General features: G+C 39.5%; 1 protein-coding gene across 2 annotated transcripts in view; it reads right to left on the bottom strand.

The window, feature by feature from the left end:
• Positions 1-6,294: 6,294 nt before the first annotated feature.
• The window catches only part of GDPD4 (glycerophosphodiester phosphodiesterase domain containing 4), a 177,868-nt gene continuing 167,295 nt past the window's right edge, over positions 6,295-16,867 (bottom strand). For both annotated transcript variants that reach the window (XM_058687680.1, XM_058687682.1), the window contains one exon: positions 6,295-7,342. In XM_058687680.1, coding sequence (XP_058543663.1) covers positions 7,295-7,342 — 48 coding nt within the window. In that variant the 3' untranslated portion in view covers positions 6,295-7,294. The remainder of the gene's footprint in view (positions 7,343-16,867) is intronic.

Below are 16,867 nucleotides of genomic sequence, written 5' to 3'. Positions count from 1 at the left end.
AAGGAGAAGAGAGAGAGCCAGAAAACTTGTTTGAAGAAATAGCTAAAAACTTCCACAACCCAGGGAAGGAAACAGACATCCTGGTTTAAGAAGCACAAAGAGTTCAAAACAAGATGAACCCAATGAGATCCACACCATGACACATGGTAATTTGAATGTCAAAGATTAAAGGAAGAATTTAAAAAGCAGCAAGAGAGAAGTGACTAGAAATGTACAAGGGAAACTCTCTAAGGCCATCAGCTGAGTTTTCAGAAACTTTGCAGGCCAGAAGGAAGTGGCATGATCTACTCAAAGTGCTGAAAGGAAAAACATACAACCTGAGAATATTCTACCTGGCAAGATTATCATTCAGAATTGAAGGACAGAGAAAGAGTTTCCCAGAAAAACAAAAGCTAAAGAAGTCATCACCACTACACTGGCCTTAGAAGAAATGTTAAAGGTACTTCTCTAAGTAGAAAAGTCCATAATTATAAGAAACCTGTGAAAGGAAAAAATATTTCATGAATAAAAGCAAACAGTATGGTAGTAGAGCAATTATATCTAAAATATCAGTTAAGGGGACTCAAAGAGACAACATATACATAAAACGTGGAGTGTGGAACTAAAAATCAAATTCCTTTAGAAAGTGTTCAAACTTAAGTGACTATCAACTTAATACAGACTGCTATATACTTAGAATGTTATATATGAACTTCATGGTAACCACAAACCCAAAACCTGTAATAGATACACTAAAGTCATCAGTCACAAGAAAGAGTATGGGAGAAAAAAGGAACATAGAAGAGCTACAAAAAGCACCCATAAAACAGTTAACAAAATGGCAATAAGTACGCAACTATCAATGATTAAATGTACATAGTGTAAATGCTCTAATCAAATGCGTAGGGTGATGGAATGGATAAAAAAAAAATCAAGACCCATGTATATGTTGCCTACAAGAGACTCACTTCAGACCTAAAGACACACAGACTGAAAGTGAAGGGATGGAAAAATATATTCCATGCAAATATCAGGGGAAAAAAGCCAGGGTAGCAATACTTACAAGACACAAAAAAGGTCACTGCACAATGATACAGGGATCAGTCCAGCAAGAGGATATAACAATTGTAAATATCAGTGCACCCAACACTGGAGCACCTATATACATAGAGGAAATTTTAACATTTATAAAAGGAGAAATTGACAGTAGGGAATAATAATACAGAACTTTAACACCCTACTTACATAAATGGATAGACAATCCAGACAGAAAACTAACAAGGAAATTGTGGCACTGAACAACACATTAGACCAGATGGACTTTATAGATAAATACAGAACATTCCATCCCAAACCAGAATGCACATTCTTTTCAAGTGCACATGGAACATTCACCAGGACAGCTCATGTGTTAGGCCACAAAATAAGTCTTGATAAATTTAAAAATACTGAAATCCTATCATGCATATTTTCTGTACACAGTAGATAATTAAAATCAACTATAAGAAAAAAATGGAAGAAACACAAATACATGGAGGCTAAACAATATGCCACTAAACAATGAATGGATCAGTGAAGAAGTCAAAGAGGAAATTTTAAAAAATACACGGAGACAAATGAAACTAAAAACACAGTGGTCCAAAATCTTTGGGACCCAGCAAAAGCAGTTCTAAGGGAAATTTAAAATGATACAGGCTTATCTCAATAAACAAGAAAACTCTCAGTCTGGAGCGCCTGGGTGGCGCAGTCGGTTAAGCGTCCGACTTCAGCCAGGTCACGATCTCGCGGTCCGTGAGTTCGAGCCCCACGTCAGGCTCTGGGCTGATGGCTCGGAGCCTGGAGCCTGTTTCCGATTCTGTGTCTCCCTCTCTCTCTGCCCCTCCCCCATTCATGCTCTGTCTCTCTCTGTCCCAAAAATAAATAAAAAACGTTGAAAAAAAAATTTTTTTTAAAAATAAAAAAAAGAAAACTCTCAGTCTAACCTTAAAGGAACTATAAAAACAAGAACAAAGCCCAAAGTTAGAAGGAAGGAAATAATATAGAGTATAAATTAATGAAATAAAGACTAAAAACCAATAGAAAAGATCAATGATATTGTCTATCTGAAACTAATATAATGCTGTATGTTAATTATACTTGAATTTTAAAAAGCTGAATTATAAAGTCAATAAACAATAGTTAAAAATCTTTTAAAAAATCAATGAAACCAGAACTGGCTTTTTGAAAAGATAAGCCAAATTGATAAACCTTTAGCCAGCCTCATCAAGAAAGAGAGAACCGAAACAAAATCAGAAATGAAAGAAGGGAAGCAACAAATGACACCACAGAAATACAAAGGATTATAAGAGACTACTACTATGAAAAATTACATGCCAAGATACTGGTCAACATAGAAGAAATGGATAAATTCCTAGAAACATACAATCTTCCAAAACCGAATCAAAAAGAAAAAATCTGACTAGTAACAAAATGGAATCAGTAATCAAAAAACTCCCAACAAACAAAAGTCTAGGACCAGATGGACTCACCAGTGAATTCCACCAAACATTTAAAGAGTTAATAACTATTCTCCTCAAACTATTAAAAAAAAATAGGAAAGGGAAGAAAGATTCCAGATTCATTCTTTGAGGCCAGCATTATCCTGACACCAAAACCAGACAAAGACACTACAAAAATCAATATCCAATATCAATAGACCAATATCCCTGATGAACGTAGATGCAAAAATCCTCTACAAAGTATTAGCAAACTACACTCAACAATACATTAACAGGATCATTCACCACAATCAATGGGATTTATTCCAGGGATGCAAAGACGGCTCAATAGCCACAAATCAATGTAATACATCACAATAACAAAATGAAGAATAAAAATCATATGCTCATCTCAGTCAAGACAAGAAAGCATTTCACAAAACTAAACATGTGTTCATGATAAACACTCTCAACAAAGTGGGTTTAGAGGGATCATAGCTTAACATAATAAAGGCTATATATGACAAGCCCAGAGCTAACATCATGGTCAATGGTGAAAAACAGAGAGCTTTTCCTCTAAGATCAGGAACAAGACAATAATGCCCATTGTTGTCACCTTTATTCAACATAGTACTGGAAGTCCTACCCACAGCAATGAGACAAGAAATGAAAGGTATCCAAACTGATACGAAGTAAAAACTACTTGCAAATGACATGATACTACACATAGAAAACTCTGAAGACTCCATCAAAAAACTATTAGAAGTGATATATGAATTCAGTAAAGTTGCAGGACACAAAATTAATATGCAGAAATTCACTGTGTTTCTATACATTAATAATGAAATAGAGAAATTAAGAAAACAATTCTATTTGCAATTTCACACCAAAAAAAAAAAAAAAAAAAACCTAGAGATAAACTTAACCAAGGAGGTGAAAGGCCTGTAACTTAAAAACCACAATGAGACATCACTTTATACCTATCAGAATGGCTAGAATCAAAAAGAGAGTAACAAATCTTGGTGAGGAGACAGAGAACAAGGAACCCTCATGCACTGTTGGTCAGTTTGTAAACTGGTTCAGCTCTTGTGGAAAACAATACAGAAGTTACTCAAAAAATTAAAAATAGAAATATTACATGATCCATTAATTCTACTATTGGGTATTTAACCAAACAAAACTAAAACACTAATTCAAAAAGATCTATACACTCCTACGTTTATTGCAGTTCTATTTACAATAGCCATGATATGGAAACAACCTAAGTGTCCACCGATAGATGAATGGATAAGCAGTAGTAGTATATATATACAGGGGAATATTCAGCCATAAAACAGAATGAGAAATTGACATTTGCAACAATGGATGGAACTAAAGGGTATTACATGCTAAGTGAAATAGGTCAAAGACAAATACCATATGATTTCATTTAATATGTAGACTCTAAAACACAAATGAAAAAAGCAGAAAAACACCCATAATTATAACAAACTGATGAGTGCCCATCCCCCCTCACACCTAACCTCTCCCCTCTGGCAAGGTGGGTGAAGGAAAGTGGGAGGCACAGGTTCCAGATATGGAGTGGATAAGTCACAGAGATGAAAGGTACAACATAGGGAATATAGTCAATTTTATTATAATAGCCTTGTATGGTGACAGATGGTAGCTACATTTGTGGTGAGCCTAACAATGTATAGAGAAGTTGAATCACTATGTTGTACACCTGAAACTAATGTAACATTGTGGGTCAAATATACTTAAAAAGCAAAACAAAATAAACACTACTAACCAACTAGATCCCATTGACATTTACAGAACATTCCACCCAATGATAGCAAAGTGCACATTCTTTTCAAGTGCACATGGACATTTACCAAGACAGACCATATTCTGGGTCACAAAAATAGCACCAATAAATTTTATTTTTAAAAAAAAAAAATTTTTTTAACATTTATTTATTTTTGAGACAGAGAGAGACAGAGCATGAACGGGGGAGGGGCAGAGACAGAGAGGGAGACACAGAATCGGAAACAGGCTCCAGGCTCCGAGCCGTCAGCCCAGAGCCCGACGCGGGGCTCGAACTCACGGACCGCGAGATCGTGACCTGGCTGAAGTCGGCCGCTCAACCGACTGTGCCACCCAGGCACCCCAGCACCAATAAATTTTAAAGGATTTAAGTCACATAAAGTATGTTCTCTGACCATATAGAATTAAGTTAGAAATCAGTAACATAAAGATATCTGGAAAATACCATTTGGAAACCTAACATACTTCTAACCCAAGGGACAAAGGAGAATTAACACTACCTGATTTCAAGACTTACTATGAAGCTATAGTAATCAAGGAAATATGATTTTGTCATAAAGAGAGTCAAGCAGATACATGGAACAGAATCAAGAGTTCAGAAATAGACCCACACATACGAAGAGAATTGATTTCTTATAAAGGTGCAAAGGCAATTCAGTGAAGAAATAATAGTCTTTTAAACACATGGTGCTGGAATAACTATGCCAAAAACCCCCAAAACTTAAGTCTATACCTTGTACTATATACAAAACTTAATTCAAATGGATTATGGACCTAAATATAAAACCCAAAACTATAAAACTTCGTGGAGGAAAAAATTTAGGAGAAAATCTGCTACCTTAGGTAAGCAAAGATCTTAGAAATGACATCAAAACCATGATTTATAGGGGCTCCTGGGTGGCTCAGTGGGTTCAGCGCATGACTTTGGCTCAGGTCATGATCTCATGGTTGATGGGTTCCGAGCCCCGCCTTGGGCTCTGTGCTGACAGCTCAGAGCTTGGAGCCTGCTTTGGATTCTGTGTCTCCCCCTCCCCCCCCCCCCCCCACACTCTCTGCCTCTCCCCTGCTTGCACTCTCCTTCTCTCTCTCTCTCAAAAATAAATATAAAAAAAAATTTTTTTTTAACCCCATGATTTATATAAGAAAAAATCTGAGGGGCACCTGGGTGGCTCAGTTAAATGTCTGACTATTGGTTTTGGCTCAGGTCATAATCTCAAGGTTCATGAGTTCGAGCCCCACAATGGGGCTCTATACTGAGAGTATGGAGCCTGCTTGGGATTCTCTCTCTCCCCTCTCTCTCTGTCCCTACCCTGCTTACTCTCTCTCTCTCTCTCTCTCTCTCTCTCTCTCAATAAATAAATAAACTAAAAGAAAAGAAAAAGAAAAAATGTAATAAGTACATTTACTCTAAACTAAAAACCTCTGCCTTCTGAAGACTGGTACCATTAGGATGAAAAGACTAGGCATAACCTAGAAGAAATTATGCGTAACACATATATCTGATAAAGGATGTATAAATATATAAGTATGTCACAAAACTAATAATAAACTCACTATAAAAAGGACAAAAGATTTGAACAGACACTTCCCCAAAAAGAGATGCAGATGGCAAGTAAGCACAGGAAAAGATGCTCAACATTATTAAACATTACAGAAACGCAACTGTAAATCACAGTGAGATTCCACTCCACATGTATTAGAATGGTTAAGATGAAAAAGAGTGACCAAACCAAATGTTGGTAGAGATGTTGGAAGCAGAACTCTCATACACTGCTGGTGGGAATATAAAATGGTACAACTGCTCTGCAAATCAATTTTGCAATTTCTTAAGAAGTTAAACACACAGGGGTGCCTGGCTGGCTCGGTTGGTTAAGTGTCTGACTTCAGTTTAAGTCATGATCTCATGGTTCATGAGTTCAAGCCCCGCATGAGGCTCTCTGCTGTCAGTGGAGAAGGCTGCTTGGTATCCTCTGCACCCCCCTTCTCTCTGCCCCTACACCACTTGTGCTCACTCTCTCAAAATAAATTAAAAAAAAAAAGTTAAACATACACTCAACATTGCTCTAGCTATCGTACTTCTAGACATTTACTCAAGAGAAACGAAAGTGTTATGTCCTCACAAAGATATGTACAATGCACACAAATATTTGATAGCATTTGTAAATACTTATAAGAGCCCCAAACCAGAAACCCAGATGTCTAACAACAGATGGCTAGACAAATTGTGGTGTATCCATACAATGGAATATCATTCAGCAATAAAAAGGAATAAACTACTGATATAACAGCATGGGAGAATCTCATAATAATTATGCTGAGTGAAAGAAGCTAGTCAAAAACTATGCATTACTGATTCAGTTTATATACAATTCTTAAAATGCAACTATAGTGACAGAAAGCAGGTCAGTGGTCCCTGGGGTTGTGATATTCAGAGAAGGGCAAGAGGCAGCGAGAAAACTTTTATTGGTGATGTATTCGTTCATTTTCTTGGTTGTGGTAATGATTTATTACTAAAAGCTTATTAAATATTACATTTTAAATATCTGTAGTTTATTATATGTTAAATATTCCACAATAAAGCTGCTTTAAAAAACTTTCTAGTATTTCATTCAAAATATTTATTGAGTTTTGTCTATACACTGGGCTTTGTTTTAGGTGTTGAAGATGCATCAGTGAATGAGCAACTAAAAAAATCCCTTCCGTCATGGAGCTTACATTGTCACTGAAGGAGGAAGAGACTATTAAATAAGTAACAGCATGTCAGGAGGTGAAAAATGCTATGGGAAAGTGATTGATCAGAGTAAGGGTAAGAGTGAGTCGGCAATTTTAAATAAGATTTTTCAGGGTAGACCTTTCTAAGTGTTATATGAGCCCAAACCTGAAGTGGCTAAGAGAGTGAGCCCTTTTGGGTGCCTGAGGCAAGTGATTCCAGGCAATGGATAGCATGTACAAAGGCCCTGAGGCAAGAGTACCTTAGATGTTTGAGGAGAAATGAGATCAATGTGCCTTCAGCAGAGTGATATAGGACATCCTCAGCCATTCTTAGGACTGGCTTTTATTCCAAGTGAAATAGGGAGCCACTGAAAAATAAGAGCAAGGAAAGAGAAGTGACGTTATCTTAGGTTTTAACTGGATCACTCTACCCGCTATGCTGGAAACAAACTAAGGGGATAGAGATGGGGAAAGGTGGACAAGAGTAGAAGTATAGAGACCAATTAAGATTACTCCATTGGGGTGCCTGGGTGGCTCAGTCGGTTGAGAGTCTGACTTTGGCTCTGGTCATGATCTCGCAGTTTGTGAGTTCAAGTCCCACATAGGGCTCTCTGCTGTTAGTGCAGAGCCTGCTTCAGATTCTCTGCCCCCCTCTCTCTCTGCCCCTTCCCTGCTCACTCTGTCTCTCTCAAAATAAATTAAAAAAAAGAAAACTACTCCAACGACCCAAGTGCAAGATGATGATAGGCTCGGTCCAGGCTGGTAGCAGTGGAGATGGTGAGAAATAACTGAATCTGAATATACTTTGAAAGTATAATCAACAAAATTTGCCAATGGATTGGATGTCGCGTGTGCAAGAGAAAGGATTTAGGGATGACTTCAAGAATTTGGCCTAAGGAAACAAATATAATTGCCATTCTCTGGAAAGATGCAGTAAAGCAGGTTTTGAGGGTGGAAGATCAGGAGTTCAACTGTTTGGGGAATGATACATTTGAGATTTCTCTTAGACACCCAGTGGATATTAAAGAGGATGTGAATCTAGAGATTGTAAAGGTATATTGAGGCCAAGGAAAATATCCAGAATGATCAACACTGAGTCATTTTAAACTGTCACTAGGGCTCCATTTTTAAGCCAAGTAGAAAGATCAATTTACTTATTACATAAAACTAGGTTTGGTGGAAGGGAGTTAAGATGGTAGAGAAGTAGGGAGACTGTGACTTTCCTCGTCCCCCAAACACAGCTCTTTTGAGGTCAGATTACTTGGAGCACCCAGGCAATCAATCTGCGGAGGGCCAGAAGGATCTCCACAGTTAGAGGGAGGCAGATTGGCAGGAATGAGGTGTGCAGATGTGAACTGGGGGAGATAAAATGGCATAGGCACAGAGGAGAGGTATCCCCTTCTGTGGAGACACAAAAGGGAGGGAGGGAGGGAGGGGGAGAGAGAGAGAGAGAGAGAGAGAGAGAGAGAGAGAGAGAGAGAGAGAGAGAGAGAGAGAAGCTGTGAAAATGCTGTTACTCAGCACAAGAGGAAAACCTCTCTGGACCACAGACCGGGGAACAAGAAATACAGAGAGTTCCAGTTTCTCTTTCGAAAACAGCCTCAGGAGCTGAAACTCAGAGGTTTCAGAAGTGTGTGACTTTCTCCAGAACTGTGAAGCACGCTCCTGGGGAGGAGGGAGCTGGCCCAGGAGTATATACTGTGGTGTGACAATCTCAGGGGTGTCCTGGGAGAGAATAGTCCCCTTCCCAGAATACTTTGGGAAGAGGGCTTATTGCCTCCCCAAGGACAAAAGACCCTGCAGGTACAGCCAAAGGCCTTTTTATCAGCAGGGCAGGGTGGCTCTACTCCAGAATGGGGGGAAAGGAGCTGCACCAAGCTGGGTCCTTTAAGATTTTAGGTTTTGAATCCCAGCCCAGGGTAGAAGATGTGGGAGAACTGTAGAGCAGGGAAAACTGAGCACCCTTACTATTCTATGAGAGCTGCCTGAACAGCGTGGGTTGAGATATCTGGTCTGGGGAGGAGACAGTGGAGTGTTACCATTTTTCTCCCCAACACCAACACTGTGGGACTTCAGAGAGCAGCACAGTGGCCCCCAGTGGAGGCGGGGCCCACTTACACCAAACCCCACCCCTTGGTACCTGGCAACTGCTTATTTACTGGGAGCCAAGACTGATCCAGTGCAGCTGGCCTCTCGTCCAGACCAGCACAGCCACCAGTCCCAGGCATCAGCAGACAACTGTTGTGTTTTTTTTTTTCTTTGCTTTTCTATTTCTTTTTACCTTCTCCTTTTTTTTTTCTTTTGGAATCAGGCTCATAGTTTCTGACGTGTTTTTGGTCAAATGTTATTATATGTATATATATTAATTTTTTATCATACATTTTTACTCTATTCTTTTTCCACCTTCTCTCTTTCATCTTTAATTTCCTGTTTCTTTCTCTGAATTTAGCCTTATACTTTTGTGATTCTTTGTTTGGATTTCTTTTCTCCCCTTCCATTTTTCTCTTTTTATAGGATCAAGTTTATCCCTCCCTTTTCCTTTTTTCCCCCCAAGGTTATTTCGACAAACAATTCAAAGCACATATGGTTGAAGGCGCAAACACTCCCCCGCTACAAGCAAGGAGGAGCTCTGCAGAGGACTGACCAATGGGATAGAGCAGCCAAACCACAACAGCAGAGTGCACATAACATACACCAAAAACACTTCCTGGAGTGCCAGGCAGTGGACAGTGTATGACACCTTTTTCATATAGAAGTATTCTTAGGTGCAGAACACATAACAAGCTTTTAAAACACGCAAAAGACAGAAAATAAGCCAAAATAACAAGACAGAGGAATTCTCCTCAAAAGAAAGGTCAAGAAGAAATCATAGAGAATTGCTCAAAACAGGTATAAACATATCTGAACAAGACTTTAGAACAACACTCATTAGACTAATAGCAGCTTGAAAAGAGCATAGAAGACATGAGAGAAACCCTTGCTGCAGAGATCAGAGACCTAAGAACTAGTCAGGACAAATCAAAAAATGCCATAACTGAGATACAAAATAAACTAGATACAGTGACAGCTAGGGTGGAAGATGCAGAGGAGAGAATAGGTGAAATAGAAGATAAAATTATGGAAAATAATGAAGCTAAAAAAAGAGGGAAAGGAAATTACTAGATCACGAGAGGAGAATTAGAGAACTAAGTGATTCCATGAAATGAAACAATATCCATACCATAAGAGTCCCAGAAGAAGAAGAGTGAGAAAAAGGAGCAGAAGGTTTATTTGAACAAAGTATAGCTGAGAACTTCCCTAATCTGGGGAAGGACACAGACATCTAAGTCCAAGAGGCACAGAGAACTACATTCAAAATCAACAGAAACAGGTCAACACTATGACATACAAAGATAAATAAATAAATAAAAAAGGTTTGTAATTGCAAAATACAGAGATAAAGAGGGAATTCTGAAAGTAGCTAGGAACAACAGGTCCTTAACCTACAAGGGTAGACACATAAGGTTAGTAGCAGACCTGTCCACTGACACCTGGCAGGTCAGAAGGAAGTGGCAAGAAATATTCAGTGTGCCGAATAGGAACAATACAGAGCCAAGAATCCTTTGTTCAGCACGGCAGTCATTCAGGATAGGAGAGATAATGACTTTCCAAGACAAAGAAAAACTAAAGGAGTCTGACCACTAAACCAGCCCTACAAGAAACTGTAAGGGGGGGGCGCCTGGGTGGCTCAGTTGGTTAAGCGTCCAACTTCGGCTCAGGTCACGATCTCGCGGTATGTGAGTTCGAGCCCCGCATCGGGCTCTGTGCTGACTGCTCAGAGCCTGGAGCCCGTTTCAGATTCTGTGTCTCCCTCTCTCTCTGACCCTCCCCCGTTCATGCTCTGTCTCTCTCTATCTCAAAAATAAATAAATGTTAAAAAAAAAAAAAAAAGAAACTGTAAGGGGAACTCTCTGAGTGGAAAGCAGCAAAGACTACAAAGGACCAGAGAACATCACCAGAAACACAAAGTCTTCAGATAACACAATGGCACTAAATTCATACCTTTCAATAATCACTCTGAATGTAAATGGACTCGATGCTCCAATCAAAAGACATAGGGTATCAGAATGGACAAAAAGCAAGATATATATCTATATATCTATATCTATATCTGCATATATATCATATATATGTATATATGTGTGTGTGTATGTATGTATGTGTGTGTATATATATACATATATATATAGGTATTATATATATACACACACTACCTACAAGGGACTCATTTTTAAAAAAAATTTTTTTAACGTTTATTTATTTTTGAGACAGAGGGAGACAGAGCATGAACGGGGGAGGGTCAGAGAGAGGGAGACACAGAATCTGAAACATGCTCCAGGCTCTGAGCTGTCAGCACAGAGCCTGACGCGGGGCTTGAACTCACAGACTGCGAGATCATGACCTGAGCCGAAGTTGGCCGCTTAACCGACTGAGCCACCCAGGCACCCCTACAAGAGACTCATTTTAGACTTAAGGACACCTGCAGATTAAAAGTGAGGGGATGGAGAACCATCTATCATCCTAATGGATGTGGAAAGAAAGCCAGAGAGGTCGTACTTATATCAGACAAACTAGGTTTCAAAACAAAGACTGAACAAGAGATGAAGAAAGGCATTATATTATAATTGAAGGGGTCTATCCATCAAGAAGACCTAACAATTGCAAACATTTATGTCCCCAGCTTGAAGCACCCAAATACATACATCAGTTAAGCATAAATGTAAGCAAACTTATTGATAATAATACCACTAGTGTAGGAGACTTTAATACTCCACCTACAACAGTGGACAGATCATCTAAGCAGAAAATCAACAAGGAAACAATGGTTCTGATGACACACTGGATCAGATGGACTTAACAGATATATTCAGAACATTCCATCCTAAAGCAGCAGAATACACATTCTTCTCGGGTGCACATGGAATATTCTCCAGAATAGATCATATTTTGGGTCACAAAACAGCCCTCAAAAGGTACAGAAAGATTGAGATCATACCATGTGTATTTTCAGATCACAATGCTATGAAACTTGAAATCAACCACAAGAAAAAATTTGGAAAGCACCCAGATACATGGAAGTTAAAGAACACATCCCACTTAAGAATAAATGGGTTAACCGAGAAATTAAAGAAGAAATTAAAAGATACATGGAAGCAAATGAAAATGTAAACATGACAGACCAAACCCTTTGGGATGCAGCAAAGGCAGTCCTAAGAGGAAAGTACATTGCATTTCAGGCCTGTCTCAGGAAGCAAGAAAGGTCCCAAATACACAACCTAACCTTACACTTGAAGGAGCTAGAAAAGCAGCAGCAAATAAAGCCCAAAGACAACCAAAGAAGGGAAAGAAGAAAGATTAGAGGAGAAATAAATGATATGGAATCCAAACAACAACAACCCCCCCCCCCCCCCCGCCGCAGAACTGATCAATGAAACTAAGAACTGGTTTTTGAAAGAATAAACAAAATTGATAACTCCCTAGCCAGACTTCTCAAAAAGAAAAGAGAGAGGACCCAAATAGATAAAGTCACAAATGAAAGAGGAATGATCGCAACCAACACCACAGAAATACAATTATAAGAGAATACTATGAAAACTTATATGCCAACAAACTGGACAACCTGGAAGAAACGGGCAAAGTCCTATACCCTCACACACTCCCAAAACCCAAATGGGAAAAAATAGGAAATTTGAACAGACCCTAACCAGCAAAGAAATTGAATGGGTTGTCAAAAATCTCCCAACAAATAAGAGTCCTGGGCCAGATGGCTTCCCAGGGGAAATTTACCAGACATTTAAAGCAGAGTTAATACCTATTCTTCTCAAACTGTTCCAAAAAATAGAAATGGAAGGAAAGTTTCCAAACTCATTTTATGAAGCCAGCATTACCTTGATTCCACAACCAGACAAAGACCCCACTAAAAAGGAGAATTACAGGCCAATAGCCCTGAGGAAGCTGGATGCAAAAATTCTCACCAAGATACTAGCACTTCAAAGTCACAGTATATTAAAATAATTATTCACCATGATCAAATGGGATTGATGCCTGGGATGCAGGATTCCTTCAGTATTCACAAATCAATCAATGTGATACACCTCATTAACAGAAGAAAGGATAAGAACCATATGATCCTTTCAACAGATGCAGAAAAAGCATTTGACAAAATACAGCATCCTTTCTTGATAAAAACCCTCAAGAAAGTCAGGATAGAAGGAACATACTTTAACATCATAAAAGCCATATATGAATGTCCCACAGGTAATATCATCCTCAATGGGGAAAAACTGAGAGCTTTTCCCCTAAGATCAGGAACATGACAGGATGTCCACTGTCACCACTGTTGTTCAATATAGTGTTGGAAGTCCTAACCTCAGCAATCAGATAACAAAACAAAATAAAAGGCATCCAAATTGCAAATAGAAGTCAAACTTCCACTCTTCGCAGATGACATGATACTCTACATGGAAAGCCCAAAAGACTCCACCAAAAAGCTGCTGGAGCTGATACATGAATTCAGCAAAGTCACAGGATAAAATCAATGTACAGAAATCAGTTACATTTCTATACACTAATAATCAAGCAGCAGAAAGAGATATCAAGGAATTGATCCCATTTACAATTACAGCAAAAACCATAACATAACTAGGAATAAACCTAACCAAAGATGTAAAAGTTCTGTATGCTGAAAACTACAGAACGTTTATGAAAGAAATTGAAGAATACACAAAGAAATGGAAAACTATTCCATGCTCATGGATTGGAAAAACAGATATTGTTATAAAATGTTGATACTGCCCAAAACAATCTACACATTCAATGTAATCCCTATTAATATACCACCAGCATTCTTCACAGAGCTAGAACAAACAATCCTAAAATTTGTATGGAACCACAAAAGACCCTGAATAGTCAAAGTAATATTGAAAAAGAAAACCAAAGCTGGAAGCATCACCTGTATTTTAAGCTGTATTACAAAGCTGTAATCATCAAGACTGTACGGTACTGGCACAAAAACAGACACATAGATCAGTGGAATAGAGAACCCAGAGATGGACTCACAAATATATGGCCAACTTATTATCGACAGAGCAGGAAAGAGTAACCAATGGAAAAAAGACAGTCTCTTTAGCTAATGGTGCTGAGAGAACTGGACAGCAACATTCAAAAGAATGAAACTGGACCACTTTCTCACACCATACAGAACATTAAGTTCAAAATGGATGAAAGACCTAAATGTGAGACAGGAAACCATCAAAATCCTGCCTGAGAAAATAGGCAGCAACCTCTTTCATGTATGCCACAGCAACTTCGTATTAAACATGTCACTAGAGACAAGAGAAATAAAAGCAAAAATGAACTATTGTACCTCAACAAGATAAAAAGCTTCTACACAGCAAAGGAAACAATCAACAAAACTAAAAGGCAACAGATGGACTGGGAGATGATATATAACATATTAGATAAAGGGTTAGTATCCAAAATCTATAAAGAACTTACCAAACTCAACACCCAAAAAAACAAAATGGGAAGTGAAAATGGGCAGAAGACATGAATAGACACTTTTCCAGAGAAGACACCAGAGAGAAAACAGACACATAACAAGATGCTTAATATCACTCATCATCAGGGAAATACAAATAAAAACTACAATTAGATACCACCTCACCACCTGTCAGAATGGCTAACATTAACAACTCAGAAAACAACCAATGTTGGCAGGGATGTGGAGAAAGGGGAACCCTTTTGCTCTGTTGGTGGGAATGAAAACTGGTACAGCCACTCTGGAGAACAGTATGGAGTTTCCTCAAAAAATTAAAAATAGAACTACCCTATGACCCAGCAATTGCACTACTAGGAATTTATCCAAAGGATGCAAAAAAAATGCTGATTCAAAGTGGCATATGCACCCCAATGTTTATAGCAACACCATCAACAATAGCCCAATTATGTAAAGAGCCCAAATGTCCATCAACTAATGAATGGATAAAGAAGATGTGGTTTACATGATAACAACGGGACAACGGGTTGGGTCATAGGTGTGTGATTGCAAACTGGCAGAGATAAAATGGGCAGCGTAGGAACAGAGGGGAGGGATCCCCTTCTGTGGAGAGACAAAAGGAAGAGAAAGAGCGGCTGTGGAAGTGCAGGATTGTATTTGGACAAGAAAAAAATCAGGTAACTGGGATCGGAAAAAAACAGAGAAAGAACCAATTTCTAACTGTGGGGCTTTCTCCGCCCTGTTCGAGTGCCTGGGGAGGAGGGGAGTCAGCCCCAGGCTCAGTATCTAGCTCCCAGGCGCAGTTGGAGAGAGCAACCTCTCTCTTGAGTGCTGTGAGAAGAAGGAAAATAGCCACTCCAAGGACAAAAGACCCTGCATCCCACCCCCACCCCCTGCCACCCAGAGGCCCTTTGTGACAGTACCCCAGAGTGACAGTACACCAGAACTAGGGCATGTGGAGTGGGATCCTTTAAGTCGTTGGGGTTCGAATCCCAGCCAAGTACCAGGGAGGCACGGGAGCCAGTGGAGCAAGACATAGTGGCCAGCTGGCATCCTCTTGGCACTGTGAGGAGCCAGAGGCCCTTAGTAGCTGGGCAGAGCAGCTCTTCCCCAGAACCAGGGCACATGGAGTTGGATCCTTTAAGACATTGGGGTTTGAATCCCAGCTGAACACCTGGGAGGCACAGGAGACTGCGGAGCCGAACAGAATCAGCCTACTCATGCCCTTGAGGCACTGTGAGGATAGCCTGAATAGAGTGGTCTGGGACACCCAGTCTGAGGAGGCGAGACTGGAGTGTTGCCATTTTTCTCCCATCACCAACAAGGTGGGGTTTCAGGGAACAGACATTGGGCCCACAGTGGAGGTGGTACCTACCTACACCAAACCATGCCCCTGCATGCCTGGTAACTGCGTATCTACTAGAGCAAGATGGACACTGATGAAACCAGACAGCCCCTCCTTCAGACCAGCGCAGGCAGCAGTTACCAAGGCACTGGTAGATATTGGTACAGTAGTTTTGCATTCTCTGATTTGATTCTTGGTCAATTCTTATTTTATGTGTGTGTGTGTGTGTGTGTGTGTATGTGTGTATATGTGTGTGTGTGTGTGTGTGTGTGTGTGTGTGTGTGTGTGTGTATTTCTTCCTCTTATTTCTTCCCTTCTCTTGTCTGGTTATTCCAGTTGTTGGTTTGTTTAAGCAGACGTTTTCAATCCATTCTTTTTACACCTCTTCTGTATCTCTTTCTTCTTTATTTTCCTCTCTCTTTCTTGGGACCAAGCCATACAGTTTCTGTTTCTCTGCCTGGTCAATTTTTTTCTTTTCCTTTTCCCTGCCCCTGTCATTCCTCTCCTTGTATGTGATAAGGCCTCTTCCACCATCCTCATCCTTTTCTTAAACTTTTTCCAGGGATACTTCAACAAAAAAATGAAAGCACACCTGGTAGAAGGTCCAAACCACCACTACTAGGGAGATAAAGCAACCAGAGTCTCAACAACAAGAGCATGAAACACACTCCAAAAACACCTCCTGAAGGGCCAGGCCTTGGACAGTGTAGGATCCCTTTTTGATGTAGTAATGCTCACAAGTGTAGGCCTCATAACAAGCTATTAAAACACATAAGAGACAGAAAACTAGCCAATATGAAAAATGGAAGCATTCTCCTCAAAAGAGATTCCAGGAAGAGAGGACAGCTAGAGAATTGCTCAAAACAGATATAAACAATATAACTAAGCAAGCATTTAGAATAATAGTCATAAGATTAATTGCTGGGCTTGAAAAAAAGCGTAGAAGATAGCAGAGAATCTATTGCTGCAGAGATCAAGGAACTAAGAAATAGTCATGAAGAATTAAGAAAT

Source organism: Neofelis nebulosa, chromosome 10 (genome assembly GCF_028018385.1).
Source record: "Neofelis nebulosa isolate mNeoNeb1 chromosome 10, mNeoNeb1.pri, whole genome shotgun sequence".
NCBI classification, from domain to species: Eukaryota; Metazoa; Chordata; class Mammalia; order Carnivora; family Felidae; genus Neofelis; species Neofelis nebulosa.
The sequence above is the reverse complement of the archived record's forward strand: the minus strand, read 5'-3'. Positions and strand labels throughout refer to the sequence as shown.